The sequence below is a fragment of the Rutidosis leptorrhynchoides genome, chromosome 9 (genome assembly GCF_046630445.1).
Source record: "Rutidosis leptorrhynchoides isolate AG116_Rl617_1_P2 chromosome 9, CSIRO_AGI_Rlap_v1, whole genome shotgun sequence".
NCBI classification, from domain to species: Eukaryota; Viridiplantae; Streptophyta; class Magnoliopsida; order Asterales; family Asteraceae; genus Rutidosis; species Rutidosis leptorrhynchoides.
In genome coordinates this window covers 65,903,028-65,924,831 of record NC_092341.1, presented here as the reverse complement: position 1 = coordinate 65,924,831, position 21,804 = coordinate 65,903,028, and the positions used below count along the sequence as shown (strand labels likewise).

The 21,804-nt window shown below is 40.5% G+C and overlaps 1 protein-coding gene across 1 annotated transcript; it reads right to left on the bottom strand.

The window, feature by feature from the left end:
- Positions 1-6,731: 6,731 nt before the first annotated feature.
- Positions 6,732-20,185, bottom strand: LOC139868132 (cytochrome P450 78A5-like). The gene is made up of 3 exons (XM_071856467.1): positions 20,011-20,185; positions 8,886-9,625; positions 6,732-7,328 (listed from the first exon to the last, which is right to left on the bottom strand). Exons 2-3 carry the CDS (start codon positions 9,558-9,560, stop codon positions 6,732-6,734), a joined length of 1,272 nt encoding a protein of 423 aa, XP_071712568.1. The 5' UTR covers positions 9,561-9,625; positions 20,011-20,185.
- Positions 20,186-21,804: the final 1,619 nt, after the last annotated feature.

Genomic DNA, 21,804 nt, shown 5'->3' with positions numbered 1-21,804 from the left:
AGCCTGTCCAGGCCATTCTGCGCGCCGCGCAATGGCTTGGCGCGCCGCCCAAGTCCCTGCACAAAGAAATTTTTTTTTAATCGATATTTCCGCGTGATCGTTTGTATAACGGGTTGGGGTGTTACAGGTCTCGGTTATAGGAGTCGGAGTATGCTCTGTGATTGCCACGGGAGTGGATCGTCCACATCAGAAACGAGTTCTATTGATCGTATAGGGTATCTGGTTAGACAATATTTTTTCTGATTCGGAGTAAGTGGTATCTAGAATTTGTAGTGGACCGGGTGTTGAATTTTCCAATTTAACGGATCCTGTGCGCCACTCCACTACATCTGTCGTCCAGTCGAAACGTGAGCAAAATCAGAGAAAGTGTTGTTTGTAGGATACGGATACGATGTCGAAGTTCAGTCCAATGAGGTTTGATGTTGAAAAATTTGATGGGAGGATCAATTTTGGCTTATGGCAGGTTCAAGTCAAGGATGTGTTGATTCAGTCTGGTTTACACAAGGCATTGAAGGGTAAACCCACCCTTGTTCCTGGCAGTGATTCTAGCAGTAAGTTCGATGAAGAAGAATGGGATGATATGGATTTGAGGGTAGCAAGTGCGATTTGTTTGTGTCTTGCAAAGAACGTGCTTGCAAATGTTCACGGGTTATCAACGGCAAAGGAGCTTTGGGTTAAACTAGAGCAGTTGTACCAGGGCAAGGGCATCTCAAATCGGTTGTGTCTTAAAGAACAATTTCATACTCTGCGTATGGATGGGGGTTCAAAGATTTCAGATCATTTAAGTATTCTTAACGGTATTGTTTTGGAACTGGAGGCTATTGGAGTTAAAACGGATGATGAAGATAAATCTTTGAGGTTGATATTATCTTTATCATCGTCCTATGAGCACATGAAACCTATTCTAATGTACGGGAAAGAAACCTTGAAGTTTGAAGATGTTACTAGCAATCTCCTATCCGAGGAGAAAAGATTGGAAGGTAACGGGGTCTCGTCATCAAAAGCTACGGTACTGTTGTGTTCGGATAGGCAGAAGAGAAACTCTAGAAAGAATCTGACATGCTGGAAGTGCGGGAAGACTGGACATGTAAGGGTTAATTGTCCCGGTGGAGCTAATCCGGCAAATGGCTCCAAAGATGCTAACATTGTCTCCGTCGTTACGGAGAGTGATGAATTCTTTTGAAGTCACGTCATCCTCATGGTGTGTCCGCGCCACCATGGAAAGGGATATTCGTTAGCGGTTCCACAATTGCACATGGGCATTGGTTTGGCGTTTATGCAGGTTGTGTGGTGGAAACGGATGTTGTAGCTGATGAAACTTCCAGGGAAAGCCAAACAGGAAGTTGCACCATAACAGTTCAGCTGGGTATACAACATGTGCCGATATAAAATGCTTGGAATGTGATATTCTAAGTGCTATACTCTTTATGGTGGAGTATGATAATTCTGTTTAGAGTTATGATTGTCTGTTATGACAATGATTGTCGGGTCTTTACAATGTTCGATGAAGATGCAAATTTTATTTCTTGGGTTAGAGGTAATGTCAGCGGCATGAAGATGAGGATCTTGAAGTTGTCGTCGAGAAAGCATCTACGTCGGTTTCTTTTGCAAAGTGGAAGCATGGTTATCTTCTTCTATCCAAAATGTAGAGATTTGTTGGTTATAGTTTTGGTTAGAAGAAATGGATATGGTTGCTTTGTATTTGTGAATGGATGGTATCCCACATAGGTGGGAGGAAGAAGTGGGAGGGGGTGACTTGGTTATAAAAGGAGTGTTAAGCCTCACTTTCAAATTGCACCAATCAATACACTTTAAGTATTTGATTATTTCTTTCTTTCTTACCCTTGTTTGAGAGTTGTATTAGTTAAATATTTTAGAGAGTGTAGTTGACTTAAGAGAGTCGTCTATATCATTGTAACAATTTGTGATATAGTGTATTTCTTTCTTTGGGGGCCGGTGGTTTTTCTCCTGTTTTGAAGTTTCCACGTTAAATCTTGTGTTTCCACGTTAAATCTTGTATTGGGCTGGGTGGTGGGAATTAGTGAGACCGTAATTTCCCAACAGTTAGTTGGCTTTAGGTTTTGTTTAGTTGGAAGCTTTCGTGTTGCAAAACTCGTAGGTTCGGCTCTTTTGTATAATTTTTTATTTTCTATGAGAGATCTTTGTTTTTAATATAGTGTTTAAGTTGTTTCGCCAAAAATAATAATAAGAGAAAATCACACAGATAGTTTATGTGGTTTTATCACATTACTAGTTGTCTCTATAACATTTTTTTAGAAAAAGTGGACAAACAACGAACACAAATTAAAGCTGATCCACTGTCGCTAACACGAGTAAACTATAAACTATTTACCTTAAATTAAAAGGACCATCTTCTCAAATATTAAATTTATTTAGATATGGATATAAATATAGATATAGATAATGATTGTAAATGTATATTCAAAACCATAAACATGGTAAGAATCTGACCTTCCAATGTGGAGGTTAAAAATTCATTCTATAGTATTATATAAATCTCTAAAATGATAAGGTCATAAATAAGGATTATTCAAACTTAATGGGTCGAACTTCTGACCTCCTCTAAAAGAGGCAGGTCACCAACCGCTAGACCACACCATAACTTGTTGAGAAAGGGTGTGATGTTTAGGAATGATATGTGATGAGTTAGTGATATGAAGATTGAAGAAATGAGATGAATATTGTGATGTGACGATGTGATATTGTATTTGTATGAAGAAGTACCTTATGGTTACTAATGCTCCAATGAAATATTGAAAAATTAAATCGACCAAAATGCTAATTTTCTTTGATGATGACTGGAGCAGTTGGGCCTCACCCCAAATTATTTAATGAAAAACTAAGATGCTACTGATAGTATCGTAAATTTGTTGGGCCCATTCAACAACTAATTTTCTTTGGGCTGCAAATGATCTTCGGCCATGCTTAGAAAAATAAATTATAAGGATGCTTCATGCTTGATATTTATTTTAGAACGGCAATTTCGGTATTGAATCTTCTCATTTGCTACACACGCACCCGTTAGAAAGAAACGTCTTGCATCCATCGCGCAAAGCGTTCCCGTAATGTTTTAGGTTAACTGCTTGACCCGCACATAGTGAAGGATACCAGAGGCACAACCTTGGAGAAAACTCCCCCAGATTTGAACCTGCACCTATTTTTTCAAGGATACGGGCTCACAATCAACTGAAACTTTTTACCACTCAACTAATAGTTCGGTGGTGCTTCATGCTTGATATATATATATATATATATATATATATATATATATATATATATATATATATATATATATATATATATATATATATATATATATATATATATATATATATATATATATATATATGGGCAGGTTCAAACGAGAACCACAAAAATGCGAGAACTGCGAAAACTTTCTAATTTCATGATTTTTATGCATTTAAATGCAATAAATTACATGCAAATGTTAATTAATGCTCATATCATTAACAAACATATGTTCATTACCATAATTTACATGTTAAATTATTAATTATATGAAATGTTCACATGTATCATAAACAAATATGCACATGTGAACAAGAAACTATATATTTGATTATATATGTATATTTTAGTTTTTTCAAACTATTTTATGTTATTTCTTACTCTCCGTCAATATTTATGAGTGATTCAAGCTACTCACATGTGAAAATCATAAATTAAAAAGTTCTCGCAGTTCTCGCCCTTTATGTGTTTCTCGTTTGAACTTCGACTATATATATATATATATATATGTATATATATATATATATGTATATATATATATATATACATACATATATATATATATATACATACATATATATATATACATACATATATATATATGTATATATATATATATACTGACAGTCGATACATATATACATATGTATATATATATATATATATATATATATATATATATATATATGTGTGTGTGTGTGTGTGTATATATGTATATATATATATATGTATATATATATATATATATATATATATATATATATATATATATATATATATATATATATATATATATATATATATATATATATATATATATATATATATATATATATATATATATATATATGAGTCAGTACGTTGCATGCCAGTCGTATGAAAAACCCTCTATTATTGATAACATTATTATTATTTTTTACAGAATTAGTATTGAAAATATTAAGAATGTAAACGTTAGTATTGAATATAATTACAATAAACAATCAATTGTTCTCATTCAGTGTCGCACGGTTTACATTGGTATCTTACAAATTCACAACACACTCTTCAAACTTTTAATATCATTAACACTCTTCAATATCATGATATAGTTTAAACAACTTAGCTCAAAAGTTGCAGTTTTAAATAACTCAACACCAACAACAACAACAACAACAACAACATTAAATGAGCTCGTCTGTTAGAATGGCAGAATATTGTGTTCTATTACAACAGTAGCAATAATAGAACATATAGTGTTCTATTAGATAACCTAATAGCGACAAAATAAACAATACGATAACACCATCATTAATAGAACATATACTGATACGTTTATGAGCTAATCCGTTAAAATACATGTCGGCAAACTTTGATATACTAAAGTTTCTATAAATATCCTATTTTTGTAATATAGATATTTGACTGTTTATTTAAATTAACTTACATACTTAATTTTATTTTAATAAAATAATTTTTTATTCGTTAAGAGTAAAAAATATAGGTTTAAAAAAATGACAAAAATTGTTGAAATGACACGTGGTAGAATTTAACTAGGAGGTGACACGTCAACATTAGTCCGATTACCGAAATCTAGTGGTGGGCTTTTCGCATGTTCGCTTTTGTTAAGTTCAAATCTAAATCCTCCGCCTTGGAAACTGTTAGCATGTTAAATAGTTCGTGTCTGTTCGAGTCCGAGGCGAAGCCAGAATTTACGGATAAGAGTGACATTTCTCGAAAAATAAATATCAATATAAAAATTAGGGGATATTAGAATTAATAATAAGGGGATGTTGACCATTAATTTACAATTTATAATACACTATAATAGGCAAATTTGAACAGTTTGGGTGGCAAAACATCCACATGCATCCCCCTATCTCCGCCTCTGAACCTCGAGCGTCCATTTTTGTGGATGACCTTCATGTTCTCGGGGTGTTGCCGGTTGAAAATGCTAAGAGTGTCGTGGGATCCTTTTGTGAGGTCATTTTCGTGGATAAGTCATCATTGTATCTCAAGAAACTTGGTGTTCTTTTTTGTTTTACTGAAACTAATCGGGTTAGGTATATTAATGAGTTGGCTGATGTCGTGTTTGATGATTCTGGTAGCATTGTTACTTACCTTTGGGTTAATGAGATCAATGACCTTGCTCGGATAGCTCACCCGAAGATAGTTTTTCTTCGAATATGATTGCGTCATCGAATCAGTCTGTGCTTTTTGGTGGTGTTTCGGAGGAGGATGTGGCTCCATCAGATCATGGAGTTAATGATTCTGGTCGCGAATCAATTCCGGTAGGTTCAAATCATGCTACCACAGAAGGTGTTGCTGCTTCTGTTTCGTGTTAAAAACTCTAAACCATTAGTGTTAAACCTAAATCTAAACCCAAATTTCTAAACTGTAATTCTTAAACCCTAATTTCTAAAGACGTATTTCTATATCCTAATTTCTAAACCCTAGAAAAATATCGAAGAATAACATTCATCACGATGAAGGTTATATGTTATTTCTTCGAGCGTTTTTTCGCCAAAATAATAACATCATTCGCAAAGTGTTTTTTTTAGAAGTTCATATTTTCAGGTGATCTTAATGTTTGTAAAAAGGAATTTCAAAAAAGGGAAAAATAATTACTTCCCACTTTTCCCCAACTTCCCTCTGAATCCTTCATATATATATATATATATATATATATATATATATATATATATATATATATATATATATATATATATATATATATAATATCCCTACAGCCGAATACACACAAATATTCACCCATAACTATACCCACGATTAATTTGAGAGGTCTGCTTTCTCTCGTACCCCATTCATATTCGACATACCTATACACTGTCGAATCCCATTGTAATCGTTTTGGTTATTATTGAATCGTTGATCGTTGCCCGTGGTTTTTTACTTCCATTAAGTTGGAAGTGTTTCACGTTAAATTTTATCTTATTAATTGCTTATTAGTTTACTGTTCGTCTTGCTAATATCAAATCAGTCATACATTCCATCAACACACTTAGCATACTGATGGAAAGATTTATAATTCATAAATAAATTCAGAAAATGAACTACTAACCAACTAATTCTACTAACCATAATACCACTAAATACACACAGATATTCACCCATAACTATACCCACGATTAATTTGAGAGGTCTGCTTTCTCTCGTACCCCATTCATATTCGACATACCTATACACTGTCGAATCCCATTGTAATCGTTTTGGTTATTAGTGAATCGTTGATCGTTGCCCGTGGTTTTTTACTTCCATTAAGTTGGAAGTGTTTCACGTTAAATTCTGCCTTATTAATTGCTTATTAGTTTACTGTTCGTCTTGCTAATATCAAATCAGTCAAACATTCCATCAACACACTTAGCATACTAATGGAAAGATTTATAATTCATAAATAAATTCAGAAAATGAACTACTAACCATAATACCACTAATTAAGTTTGTTTTCCTTGAAATTACCATCATGTCCTTGCCACAGCCTTGCAAACCAACGGCTTCTTCAACTCCAAAGACATCTTCAAGCACTCAGACAAATCAACCAGGCCAGCCGGGACCCATTTGAAGTTGTGCAGTAGTTGGGCTAGCCACAAATGAACCGTGGCCAAACCCATTGCCTTACCTGGGCACACCCTCCTCCCAGCACCAAAGGGAGCTAACCTCAAGTCCGAACCCATAAGTGAAACATCCTCAATCAAGAACCGATCAGGGTTGAATTGATTGGGCTCGACCCACACACTTTCATCATGGGTAATTGCATACATGTTCACCATAGCAGTGGTGCCCGCAGGAACCACATGCGGGCCCATTTGAGTGTCGTGGATCGCCAAACGAGCCCAAGACAAAAGTGGGCCCGGTGGGTGAACACGCAGGGTCTCTTTAACAATTGCATGTAGGTAAGGAAGGTTTTCAAGGTCTGAATCAGTCACTTTACGCTCTCGCCCCACAACCCGTTCGATCTCGGCTTGTGCCTTAGCTTGAATGTCCTTGTGTAACACCATTCGAGCTAGAATCCACTCCAACAGTATTGCCACAGTGTCAGTTCCCCTGAATATCATTTCCTATAAAATAATTGAAAAAATTATTAACTAACATAAAAATCAACTAATATTAATACTAAAAATAAACATAGAAATTTTTATTCTTGGTTCTTGATTCTCATGTCCACTAATTTTTTTTTATTATAAATACAGATTCTTCCACACTAAGATGACGTATGTAAAATTTTTTTTAATAGAATCAGAGTTATGCTATACTTATGTTGCATATGGCGCAAAAATACTGATTTGATTCTCAAGTCCACTAAATTTTAATAATTAATATAGAGATTCTTCCGGACTAAGATGACGTATGTAACAAAAATTATTAAATTTAGAATGTTCAACTTAGACCTTTAATAGTGCAAAGCGATAGCCTCAAAACTTGCACCATCACGGCACCATCACGTCGTAGTAATTTTGGAAGGTGATCCGTACACCACATCTTTTTTACCATACACCACCAAATAAATTTATATGACAATTTTACCCTTCCTTTTTATTTAGCACATCAGACCCTCACTTTCAAATTAAATTATCAGTCTAGGAACAAAATGACCGCTTCTACTATCCACGCCCCATTGCAAAATCGAATATCAATAATCAAATACAAGTCATCATCTTCTATATAAATAGAATAATTAAATACAAATTCATCCAAACAAACCGAAACGAACTATTTAGCAAATGATAACTCGAGGCAAACGAAGTGGGACGGCGGCGATTACGACGGTGGCGATGATGTGACGATGATTTAAACACCGAATGAACAAGATCTTTTTTCAAATATGATGCTCGCGATCTTGTTTAACAAGACCTTGTTTAAGAACAATATCTTGTTTAATCGATGATATAAAAACTGATTAAACAAGATCTTGTTTCAAATACGACGGTGACAATGATGGCGGAGATTACGACGGTTATGGAATTGAAATTGTTGCGTTTGTTCAACTGGGTTGTGGGTTGTGGGGTCGTGAACAATACAAAAAAAACTTGTAAATAAATTTCTACACTTTGGATCTAAATAAATTAATTTGTTTGATTCATTAGTATACGAATATGAATTATTGTTAAAAAAACACCGAGAGAGATACGTGGAGAGTTAAGCCCGTTCATATTAAGGTTGTTGTCTCAGTTTATAATATAATTTAAATTAAGGTGAAAGTGGAGGGTGTGATGTGATAAATATAAAAAGGGTAAAATTGTCAAACAAATTTCTTTAGTAGTGTATGGCAAAAAGGAAGTGGTGTACGGATCACCCCGAGTAATTTTGTGTGGCGTGATGATTCCATTACATGAAGGTGATGTGGTTTTTAACCAATCAAAAATTAAAATTAAATAATTCCATTTATAATTTAATTAAATTAATTAAAATAATGATATAACTTCATCACACAACCATCACCTCATACCACTATAAACTCCATTACGCCATTACCTTTGTCAAATCACCGCTATACCCCACAAAAACACTTCATCACGCCCCACCACCAACCACTCCATGACCAGTAAAAATGGTCTTATATAAATGTGAATATGGCTCAAAAATATTAAAATAAAAAATAAAAACTAAAGTATTACCCAAAGAACAGCGATCATATCAGCATCAGTGAACTTATTTTCTTCTTCCAAATCAAGCAAAACATCAACAAAATTACCAACATAAACACCCCGAGATCTTCTGTCTCTATGTTCTTTAATAATCTCCTCAACAAAAACATCAACTTTATTCACCAAATCCCTACACCTTCTCCTAACTCCTTGAAGATCAAACCAACTAACAATAGGAAAATGATCACTCCAATTAAATATCCCAAGTAATTCATACCCTTCGCTAACTAACTTTTCAAGTTCACAACCGTCGCCGCCATTTTGATTAAAATCATCATATGACTTTCCGAAAACAGACATCATGACATTGTTTAAGGAACTAAAGTGAAGTATCTTTTTAACTTCAACAACACCATTTTCTTTCATGGATGTTTCAACTTGACAAATCATTTTCAACCCGATATTTTCACGAGAAAGCCCAAACCCGGATGCCCTTTTCGGGCTAAACAAATGGGTCGCTGAGATCTTTCTCAAATTTCGCCAATATTCACCGTATGGAGCGAACCCCATTGCACGGTGAAACAAAAGCTCGTACGATGACTCTTTGATCGGACGGTCAGCAAACGCGGAAGAGTTTAATATTTCTTTGGCGGTTTCCGGGTGACTTGAGATGATGAAACGGGTCAACCCGATTGAAAAAGCCATGAGCTTTTTAGCGTTGAAAGTGATGGAAAGATTTGATAAAGTCTTGTGGGTGAGTTCAGAAGTGATCATGCATATTTTAACCGAGGGGTCTTAACATGCTTGCTCAACGTAAAGGAGGGGTTTAAGGATCTTAGAACGTGGCTCTCCGGTCCGGCTACCGTGAATAACCCTGGCCGACATGATGATGTCGGCGGGGTGGCCAAGTGATTAAGTCCACCTTCGATGACGTCCGTCGATCAGAAGGCCCCAAGCAAGGTTGTAGGTACCAGCTAATAAAGAACTCACCTGTTAACCTTTAGAAGATGATAGAAGATGTAAGTTACGTATGATGTGTGGTAGAAGATGGCTACGTAACGTGGTATGTTGCTAACGACGATTAGGGTTTGTATTTATAGGCAAACCCTAATTCTAGAACCGTCATAGGATAGTGATAATCGTTTCCATAACCGTCTCCCCCGAATCACGGATATAATTATGGAAAAGATATTTGCTTGTTAGCTAAGCAAGCGCCGTAAAGGACCAGATACGGATCCGCATTGCCGCATGACGCATGAGAGCACCCCGCATGCGCACCATAGCGCATGCCAGTGTGTATGTTACATGCGCATGCGGGCTGCGGTATCATTAAGTCCCCCCAGTTTGATGTTATATGACGCAAGTCATATGATATCAAACTATTAAGCGAAAAAGAGAAAACAAAAGGACGACGAGCATTTAATGTCCTCGCGTGCGCCTCGATGCCTGTCACAATCGCAGAAGCCCATTCGGCTGACAAGACATAAAGTAACAATGCCGCAGGCGCGTGCGAACCACGCGCGTGTTTGTAATCATTCTTAACTGACACCACGCGCGATCAGCAAATTCTACCCGTCGATTGCATTACACGTGTATGGCCACGATAACACCATTCCAACCCACGCTCCCCCAATCTTGCCTATAAATAGCCCCAAATCACACACATTTTCACTTTTCCGGTGTCAAGCTTCCCAAATACGCACTCGCCTTCAAATCCAATCAATTCCGATCAACTCCGTCATATTCCGATCGTCATTTAAAGGTCAGTCGTTCTCCATTCATCTAAAAATGACCAAAGCTAATGAAACTTTCGTAGAGAATGTAGAGTCCAACATAGGCCAGAAAAACATCGACCACTTAGTTAAGCAATACCCCCCTCTTGCGGGTTACAATCCGGTACCACCACTGCCTAGCCAGCGAGCCCATCAGCCACCAGAGAATAAGGTGGCGATCTACGAACATGCTTTTAAGCATGGTAATTTTAGGGTTCCACCCACCGACTTCTTTTTAGGCGTACTAGATCATTTCAAAGTAGGGCTAGGGCAATTGCACCCGTATGCTATAGGCAAAATCGTTCTATTCGAGATGTGGTGTGTTGCACTCGACACAGTACCATTGGTGAAGGTTTTTTGCCACCTATTCCGCTTAGCCAACCACCATAAATCTTGGTTCACCTTCTTCGCACGCCAAAATTTCACAAAAACCCCGAAATCGAATGCGGGAAGTTGGAAAGAAACTTTTTTCTTCGTCGACCAGACCGTAGTAGGCACTGGCTTCCCGCAGACGCTCATTTGGTGCGAGAAGGTAGAAAAAGATGTGAACAAGATGCCAGCGTTGGATGACGAGGAGAAAAGGTTGTTGAAGCAGTGCGTCAACGCACAACTGGTGCACCGTTCGTATGGTAATGTTATGCTACGGTTGGGGAAGATCTCCACGTATTGGCCTTGGGAGGATGTGCGGCCGGCCATAGTTGGCCCCGATGGAAAGGGTAGGAATAGCATAAACGCGTACTTACATAAATTTTTGTATATTTTCTAACGCAGGCGTTTATTGTTTGCAGAGATGAGGATGAAGAAGGTGCTTACCGCGGAGGAGATTGCTGGGATCTCTTTCCGTAAGCAGGATGTGGACAAACAGCTAGAGCAGGCAGCTGCTAGCGAACATGTGGAGGAATCGCCGGCGGAGTCAGGCAATAAACGCAAGGCGGCTGGGACGTCCGAGGCTCAGAAGAAGAAGAAGAAGAAGACTCCTAAGCAGCTGGAGGATATGCGCAACGACAATTTTGTTGCCATCGAGCCGCGGTCCGCAGACCTACCTCCCCCCATTAATGGTGAGCGTTTATTTTTTCGCATGTATACCGCGTAGAAAAATCTGCGTACTAATCTGAGTATTTTGCAGAGCATGTGGAGGAGACACAGCCAAAAACACCGCGGGTCAACCCCGAGCTGCAGGCCACTGTCACATCCAAAGACAAGGAGATCTCCGTCGAGTCTGAGTCTACATTACCTCCTCCGCAAGGCAGCTTCCGTGTTGCCAACCTCCGCCAACTTTGCCAGTCCTCCGCAGAAAATGCTGCGGAGCAGTCTGCATTCTTGCAGCAAATCTTCCCAGCAGAGTTCCGCGAGTAACTGGCCGCGTTGCCGTTTAACCAGGCGCTCAACGCCTTTATCCAGAACGGGCTGGTATTCTTTGGGATGTTTGCGGATCAAGCCCGTCGATCCTCCAGCCTATACGATGTTGCACTGCGCAAAGAGGTGGAGTTGGGTTTGCTGCAGGCGGGTGTTGATCAGGCAAAGAAGGACAGGGACGCTGCTGAGGAGGCCCGCAAAGCTGTTGAATTGACTGCGGCCGAAACCAAGGCCTCCTTGATTCAAGAAAGAAAAAAGAACCAAGAGCTTGTGGGTGCGGTTGATCAGGCAAAGGGGGAAACTGAGCGAGTGAGGCTGGAGTTGGAAAAGGTCACGAGGGAGAGGGATGATGCGGTTACCAACCGCGAGCTGGCCGAGGCAGATATGACAATGCTGCGCACTTCACTTCCCGCAATTGCGCAGAAAGTGATGGACTCCGAGCCCGTGTCCGACCGGTTTAATGCCTATGTCGATGCGGTCAAGGACCATGAGGTGAACAAGGCTGTGCGGGACGCGATCCAGGCATGCGGCCTAACTCCACCGTTCCCCGACATTTTCCAAAAGAAATTAAAGGAGGGAACGGCCGCGGCGCTGCTGGAGGCGGAAGAGGCAATCAAGTCCATCCCTATCCCTTTGATCAATGCGTTTGCGGCTGACCCGACGATGCCGCTTGATCGGTTTTTGAAGGAGGATTACTAGAGTAGTTTGTGCCGTAAGCCCTAATCTTAGGCAGGTAATTGTAAATGTATTTTGGAGCCCTAAGTCCCATGTTGGGCAGGCATGTGGAACAATTACTTATGTAATAATTTATTTGGATGTGTACATATGTTTGTCTGTTATGCATGCGTGATGTCCTTGTTTATATATCGCGAATCAAAACAAATTATGAACCGCATGCGCATGTGCATAGTTAACCACAACTTATGCGTCTGCGGATGGTACTGCGTAAAATAAACCAATATTTTAACTTACCTTTAATAATTTAGACTCAAAAGCTACTGCGCTATTGCTTTGTCATGTACTAGAGGTGCACTATTAGTTGTATGGTAAGCAAACGCAACTAAAAACAAACCAATGTTTTTATGCTTAGGAGTTCCTCAAGCAAACCAATGCGAGAGCGATTACGCACAAGCAAACCAATGCTTGTATATTTAAAGTCGACTTTGCAGCCATCTAGTCTGCGTGGCGCTTGGCTAGGGGAAAACCAATTCCCTTCGCCTGCCGTTATTGTCTAGCCTTGTAACCAAACAGGCTTCTGCCGCACGGGGGCTAGAGGACACCCCTTAAGTAGGCAGGAATCGCATACAAAAAATATAAATGGACAACGAAAGTATGCGCATGTAATTATTTTTATTTGGCATTAATTATGATTACAACTGCGACATATCCGAAAGGATGAAAAATAAAATAATGTGCTAAACAAATTGGAGTGATCAAGTCCATCTAGCTACATGTAACATTTTTTCAATAACGTCGCATGCCAAGTGCGTTTCACAGGTTTGCCATCTAATGTCTCTAGATGGTATGCCCCGGTGTTGCTTGCTTTTGCTACCCTGTATGGGCCCTCCCAACGAGGTCCCAGTTTCCCAGTATCTTCCGCATGACTTGCATCGTTCTGGCGCCAAACCAAATCACCGCACTTATAAGTGCGTGAACGCACACGCTGGTTGTAATACTTTGCGATTTTCTGCTTGTTATTTGCTTCGTTAACAGCCGCAGAGAGTCTGCGTTCTTCAAGCAGATTAAGATTTTCCCGCAGAGCTTCAGAGTTATTTTGCTCATCAAAGTTTTGTATGCGGAACGTTGGTACCCCAATCTCTGCGGGTACAACGGCTTCTGACCCATAAACCAAACTAAACGGAGTCTCACCAGTGCTTGCTTTGGGTGTGGTTCTATGCGCCCATAAAACCTTTGGAAGCTCATCCACCCAACCAACGCGGTCATGACCCAACCTTGCCTTGATTCCAGCAACTATATCTCGGTTGGTAACCTCGCACTGGCCATTCGCCTGCGGATGCGCAACTGAAGTAAAAGTTTGCTTAATATTAAGCTCCGCACACCAACTGCGAAAAGGATCGCCGGCAAATTGTGTACCGTTATCACTAACAATTTCATTGGGTATGCCGAATCGACAGACAATGTCTTCCCATACAAAATTCCGCACTCTTTTCCCTGAAATTGTTGCCAGCGGTTTCGCTTCGACCCACTTCGTGAAGTAATCGATTGCAACAATTAAGAATTTGACATTTCCTGCGTGTGCAGAGTATGCGTAAGATAATGACGTAAGTAGCATATTTAGCAAATGAATGGCAATATTACCTTGGCCTTTGGGGAATGGTCCGACTATGTCGATCGCCCATTTGCAGAATGGCCATGGTGAGGAGACCGGTATCATTGGATGCGCAGGTGCCCTGCTGATAGGTGCATGTATTTGGCATGATTCGCATTGCTTGACAATACGCGCCGTGTCTGCGTACATAGTAGGCCAATAATAACCTAACCGCATGATTTTTGACACAATGGACCTGTGTCCCGAATGAAGGGCGCATGCACCCTCATGCACTTCGCGTATAACTTCCTCTGCCTCTTTCGGACCTATGCACCTTAAATGCGGTCCCAAATAGTTTTTTCGATACAAGACGTCACCCTCAAGGGCATAAAGCGGTGCCTTTGTGCGGACTTTCTTCGCATCAGAGGAGTCCACGGGTGAAGTGTCGTCCCGTAAAAAAGCGATGATGGGCGTCATCCACGTTGGGCTTGATTCCTCAACCGGTGCCACTAGAGGCATCATGACAATAGATTTTGCGTTGAGTTCCTCTAGTTTGCTTAGCGCATCCGCCTTCTTATTTTGCCCCCGCATTACGTGCGAGATTTGAAAAGCCTCGAACTGGTCAGCGAGATTATGAACAAGCGATAAATATTGCTGCATAGCAATGTCGTGCGCTTCGAAGTCTCCGCAGACTTGATTGCATACTAGCTTTGAATCCACGTAAGCGTGCAAGATTTTAACATTTAGCTTATGCGCGATGCGCATACCTGCTAGCAGAGCCTCATACTCTGCTTCATTGTTTGTGACAGCAAAATTAAACCGCAGTGCATACGTATGTTCCTCACCGCCTGGACCTGTCAAAATTATACCTGCGCCTGCGCCAGATGTGCTACACGCACCATCGGTGTATAATTCCCATGGTGATAGAACAGGTGCGGGCGGATCTTGATGTTCTGCTGACGCTTCGACATCCGCAGGTATTTCTGCTAGGTAGTCAGCAAGTATTTGACCCTTAACCGCACTGCGAGAAGAAAAGTTTATTTCATGTTCTCCCAATTCGACTGCCCACTTGGCCATTCGGCCAGAAATCTCGGGCTTGTACAGTACCTGAATGAAATAAAATAATTGCGTAGGTCAATGCGGTAACCCCGGTCATTGCCGCAAAGTAATCATGTACCAACCTGTTTGATTGGCTGATCAGTTAGAACCACAATCGGATGTGCTTGAAAGTATCGGCGCAAACGCCGCGCTGTATGGACAAGCGCATATACTAACTTCTCTATTGGCGAGTAGTTTACTTCGCTTGATGTCAGCGTCTTGCTTACGAAGTAGACCGGCATTTGTGTCTGAGAAAACCTCAGCGTTAAAGTTCTGCGAAATAAATAATGCCAGTAAATTGATAAGTTACCTTTTCGCGGTCTGCGATGAGAACTGAACTGATTGCTTCCTTTGATGCCGCAAGGTACAGCGTTAACGTCTCCCCAGGGACTGGCGCAGTAAGTGTTGGTAACTCTGCAAGCACCTTTTTCATCTCCTGAAAGGCTGATTCTGCTTCCTGAGTCCAGACAAAATCCTTTTTCTTCAAACAGTTTTTCAAAGTGTTAAAGAATGGTAGCTGACGCTCTGCGGCTTTTGACAAAAACCGCGTGATTGCTGCGAGCTTCCCAGTGAGACTCTGCACATCTTTCTTTGTTTTCGGAGATGGTAAATTATCAATAGCTTCAATCTTTTTGGGATTAGCCTTGATGCCCCGCGCTGTCACCACATGACCTAGAAACTTGCCTTCCTCCTCTCCAAAGCTACATTTAAGCGGATTAAGCTTCATGTTGATCCTTCGCAGAGACGCAAACGTTTCTAGGATGTCTGCGAGCATGTCTTCTTCGGTGTTGCTTTTGATTACCAAGTCATCGACATACGCTTCAAGATTTCTGCCAATTTGAGGCTTGAATGCTGCGTCAACTACACGCTGATAGGTTGCGCCCGCGTTCTTCAAGCCGAAAGGCATCTTTGTGTAACAATAAATACCCTGCGGTGTATGAAAAGCAGTCTTGTCTTCGTCTTCCGCAGCCATTAGAATTTGGTGATAACCTTTGTATGCGTCCAGAAAGCACTTATATCTGAATCCAGACAAAGATTCAACCTTCCAGTCTATCTCCGGGAGAGGGTAATTGTCTTTAGGACATGCTTTGTTAATGTCTTTAAAATCAACGCACATTCGCCAGTTACCATCAGCCTTTTTCACCAACACCGGATTGGCAACCCATGTTTGATAACGCACTTCGCGTAGAATGTTTGCTTTCACAAGGTTGTCTACTTCTGCGCATAGCCAATCACTGCGGTCTAAAGCCATATGCCGCTTCTTTTGCCTAACAGGTGTGAGCGATGGATTAACATGCAATTTATGTTCCGCAATGTCCCGCGGGACACCTGTCATATCTGATTCGCTCCATGCGAAAACATCTGCGTTTGCGGACAATATACCATGTAACTTAGCCTTGGTTTCAGCTGATAAACCTGCGCCGATTTTTATACGCTTATCTGGATGCAAGCGATTAGCAATGACCGCACTGCTTGCAATCTGCTCCCCGACGCTAGGGATGTTAATTTGCACAACTGACGCACATATCTCAATCGTTTGATGTGACGCCATTGTGGCAACTCCTCCCTTAGTAGGAAACTTAATCAAACCGTGCACTACCGAAGGTATGATGTTAAAACGCCGTATGAAATTTCTTCCCAGTAGCGCATTATATCGCGAAATCGAGCGAACCACATAAAAGTCAACTAATTCGTTCCTTATTAACTGCGGATTCTTGTCATCTTCGAGCTCTATTACTAACTCTATCCGTCCCACGGGCCATGAGCTTTCTCCGGAAAAACCAGACAGCGTGATATCAGACGGACGTAGCTGCGCCTTCACGTGTTCGGGAAGAAATTGATAGCAATGCTCGTACATAATGTCAACGCCGCTCCCAGTGTCGACATGCATGCGCTTGACCTGCACCCCGCAAGAAGGAATGCGGCACTTGATAATGATAGGTTCATTCACCCTGTCAATTGACATCACAGGAGGGAAAGTGATTGGAAGAAGTTCCCAATCCTGATGATCGTTATACTTTCTTCGCTGACCTAATTTCTCTGCGTCAACCATGTTAATGGTTAAATCAGCATTTTTGGTCTTATCCACTTTCTGCCACGCGAAGGTTTTAGTTTTTGACCCTTCTTCTGCGGCTTTCCCTTTATCTTTCTTTGGCGGTTTGAGGTGATCCAACTTACCCGCACGGAGCGCCTCCAGTACCCGTTCCATCAAGTTTTTACACCTATTCGTATCGTGCCCGTAATCATCGTGAAATTCACAATACTTTGTCTTATCCCGCTTACCAAATTCTGTAAGCGGAGTTGGAACCGCGAAGGTCGCGCATACTGGCTCCGTCGCCAAAATTTCTTTGGGCGTTTTGGATAAGCTTTTAAGAAGCGCATAGTTCTGATTGTTGATGCCGCGCTGATTATTGTTTCGATAATTGCCGCTTGATTTCCCTTTATCATTCCTGATAGGACCACCGCTAGGATACCTTCCGCGAGAGTTGTTACCACGATTTTGATCGTGCGAACGATCATCATCGTCCTTCCTCTCGTTGCGTGTGCTAGCTGTTGGAATGTCATTATCTTCGCCACTCCGCATATAGTCGTGGCATTCATTAAGCGCCTCAGCATAAGTTGTTGGGACTGTATGGCGCAGACGCCTTACCAGTGTTGGATGACGTTCTGAGTTTATACCATGTATGAGTCCGGAAATCTGTTGCTCTGGTTTGAGATCTGGTATACGCAGGCACTCATTAGTATACCTTGTGAGAAATTCGCCCAAAGATTCCTTGGACTTCTGCACGATGTCATGGCATTCAATGTGAGTGCGCTTGCGTGGTCTCTGATTCTGATATTGCAGTAAAAACTTTGTCCGCAGATCCATAAACCCAGCAATACTACCCGCCGGCAACTTATTAAACCACTCACGAGCAATACCCTGTAGTGTCATAGGAAATATCTGACACGCAACCGGATCCACCCAGCCTTGAGTGCGCATTGCGCCTTCGAAGCGCTGTAAAAAATCATCTGGATCGGTCAGGCCATTGTAAGTACCCAACGTGCTAGGTATCTTTGGTGCTGATGGAAACGGGTAGGCGGATATATGCGGAGGAAACTTGTCAAAGGTAGTCGGTAGCTCGAAGGGTGGTTTAACAGGATCCCCTTTCAAATTTGCAAAGAAACGCTTCATCATGTCCTGAACAAAGTCAGGTTGTGAAAATAAGTGAACCATATCGGGAGGTGCGGCCTGCATGAATTGACTTGCAAGATTTGCCTGCCCTTGAACATTTTGCCAAGGTTGACCCTGCGTCTGCGGATATGACCAAGGCTGCTGTGTTGGAAAAGAGGGATAACTTGAAGACGCGGAGTACACAGGTGGCTGTAAAGGAAGCGAAACCTGTGGCGCAGATATCTGCGAAACTTGAGGATACACACTTAAAAGCCCAACTGTATGCGCTGTGCTTTGTTGTTGCGCTGTTATTGGCGCCCAATGAGAGTTTGCGTCTGGAATGACACCAAATCCCCAGCTGTTAAGTAACGCATGCGCATCCGCAGGGGTTAAGAATTGAGAAACTGGGCGCGGTGGTTGCCAAGGTTGCAGGGGTGTAAACGGCGAGTTTTGCTGAATAGTCTGCGTCTGCAGAGGTATCGAAACAGTGGTACTGTAAATAGGTACCTGGCCGCAGCAAACTACATGTGGTCCCATGGTTTCGCCACCAGCGTTTATCGGGATAACCCTTGCATCCACCGATGAAAAATCCAACCGCGTGGTTGTGACTGGTGAGTTTGCTCTTGGCGGTGTAACCCCATCCGGATATGTCGGCTTAAACCGCTGAAAGGGTTCGCCGGATACAGGTGGGGGGTACATTGTGTACCCTGCTTGAGCAGCCGCCTCCGTAGTCAAAACTGGCGTTTGCTGACTACCAGACGGCGCGTGTTGAATTGCTGTTTGAGTATGCTCCGATGATTCCTCGGAAGTCATGATACTGTTAAAGAAAAAATTCAAAAATTTTGTAAATAACGAGTCATACCATTCAAAACCTTAAAAGAAAAAGCAATTAAACAGTCTTGAATTAATTCGACTCTCAATGAAAGCACCACTTGATCATGCATATTTTAACCGAGGGGTCTTAACATGCTTGCTCAACGTAAAGGAGGGGTTTAAGGATCTTAGAACGTGGCTCTCCGGTCCGGCTACCGTGAATAACCCTGGCCGACATGATGATGTCGGCGGGGTGGCCAAGTGATTAAGTCCACCTTCGATGACGTCCGTCGATCAGAAGGCCCCAAGCAAGGTTGTAGGTACCAGCTAATAAAGAACTCACCTGTTAACCTTTAGAAGATGATAGAAGATGTAAGTTACGTATGATGTGTGGTAGAAGATGGCTACGTAACGTGGTATGTTGCTAACGATGATTAGGGTTTGTATTTATAGGCAAACCCTAATTCTAGAACCGTCATAGGATAGTGATAATCGTTTCCATAACCGTCTCCCCCGAATCACGGATATAATTATGGAAAAGATATTTGCTTGTTAGCTAAGCAAGCGCCGTAAAGGACCAGATACGGATCCGCATTGCCGCATGACGCATGAGAGCACCCCGCATGCGCACCATAGCGCATGCCCGTGTGTATGTTACATGCGCATGCGGGCTGCGGTATCATTAAGAAGTTAAAGTGAAAACAAGTCCGATAAAAGGGGGGCCGGTGGGGCCCGGGATAGAGGATTTGGGACGGGGTTTGATGAGAGCCCATGCGAGACCACCGGGAGCTAAAAGGAAACTGAAAATAGATACGAAAATGACGACGTAAAAGAAGATGGTGAAAGTGAGAACTGAAGGCAAGGAATCATTAGGGTTTTGATCAACGTAAATGAAAGAAGAGGAAGAAAACATGTTTTTTTTTATTATTATTTTTTTATTTTTATTTTTTTTGTAGGAAGAAATGAAACGAATGCAGTGAGTGAAGATCCTACGGGAAGGTTTAAATACAATTTCGGTATCGGTATCGGTTCTTGATTTGAGACGATTTCGGTATCGGTACCATTCGGTACGGTACCATTCAGTATCGGTACCGGTACGGTATCAGTACCATTCGCTATTCGTACCCATGCAAATCACTTCATACAACTTTCACACTACCTTCTATTCTCAAAATGTCATGAAACCCTTTTCAAAACGTGAATATAATTGAAAGAACGTACCAATATTAGTTGTGTGACAATATTAGTTATGTGAATTGAAAAAGAAAAATCGAAAAAATCGAAAAAAATGTAAATTCGGGACAAACGGGTATAATACCGAAAATGCCGGTACCGAGCCGATACTGATTTCGATATTCGGTATGTATTCGGTTCTCGATTTCCTTATTTTTGGTATCGGAATTTTCAGTATCAGTACGATACAATATGGTACCTATACCAATCTCATTCCTAGTGACATCCTTCCTTCTCAAACACATTATCACAACTGAGTGGCATTAGCTTTTACTCTATTTTCTTCCATCACATACACATAAGATACCCAATACACACAACTAACCCACAAAATTTAATTAAATAAATAAGTTACAACGTTTTAAGCTTTTGGTACAAATAATTAATGCATATTGTTTCTCTCACCTCGTCCTGGAATATGCGTAGAAAAGAAAAATGTGAGGGCGAGCCATGGTTGGGATTTTGAGGGCGGAGCTATGCACTACCATTGCCATTGGTGCCTTCAAGGGCAAGATGAGGGCGCACTTTGAAGACGTACCGATGAGAATGGTCTACTACTAATTAAAATGTGTGTTTGGTCGCAGAGGTTATTGAAGGTTTTGAGAACCGGATGATATTTTTTTCTTCATAAGTTTAAACTAGCAACATCGTTCGGAAGACATAATTTCAAAGCTTATGAAAAAACATTTTGAAAAAATAAAGTAGTTGAACTAGCTTAAAAAATAAGTTCATAACTTATAAAAAATGAGAAATTACATATTTCATTCCTATATAATTATTTATTATTTATCAAACTATATATTTATAGTCCATTTTATGTAATTTAAAAGCATAATAAATAGTTTCTAATTTATGAAATGAGAAATTATATATTTTATTCTTATATAATTATTTATTATTTATCATATCATATATTTATCGTCCATTATATGTAATTTAAAAACTCTAGCTCCAACTAATTTGACCGGACACTTATACAAAGAATAAGCTCTAGCTCCAGCTGGTAACGCCAAACACACCCTTAATCTTAAATAATACTCCGTATATGGAAATGTAAATATATACTCGATATTATGCATTGGCAAAATAACGTTAAGGTGTTGGTGTATTTGTGGTAACTTAACTTCTCATAGGAGATGTAAGGGTTTTGACTTCCATGAGCTACAAAATATTTTCATTGAGGTTACTCGCCCACTTTATAGGCCTCGGAGGTTTTGGATGTATTAGGTTCGAACATCATCCGAGGAAATTTTA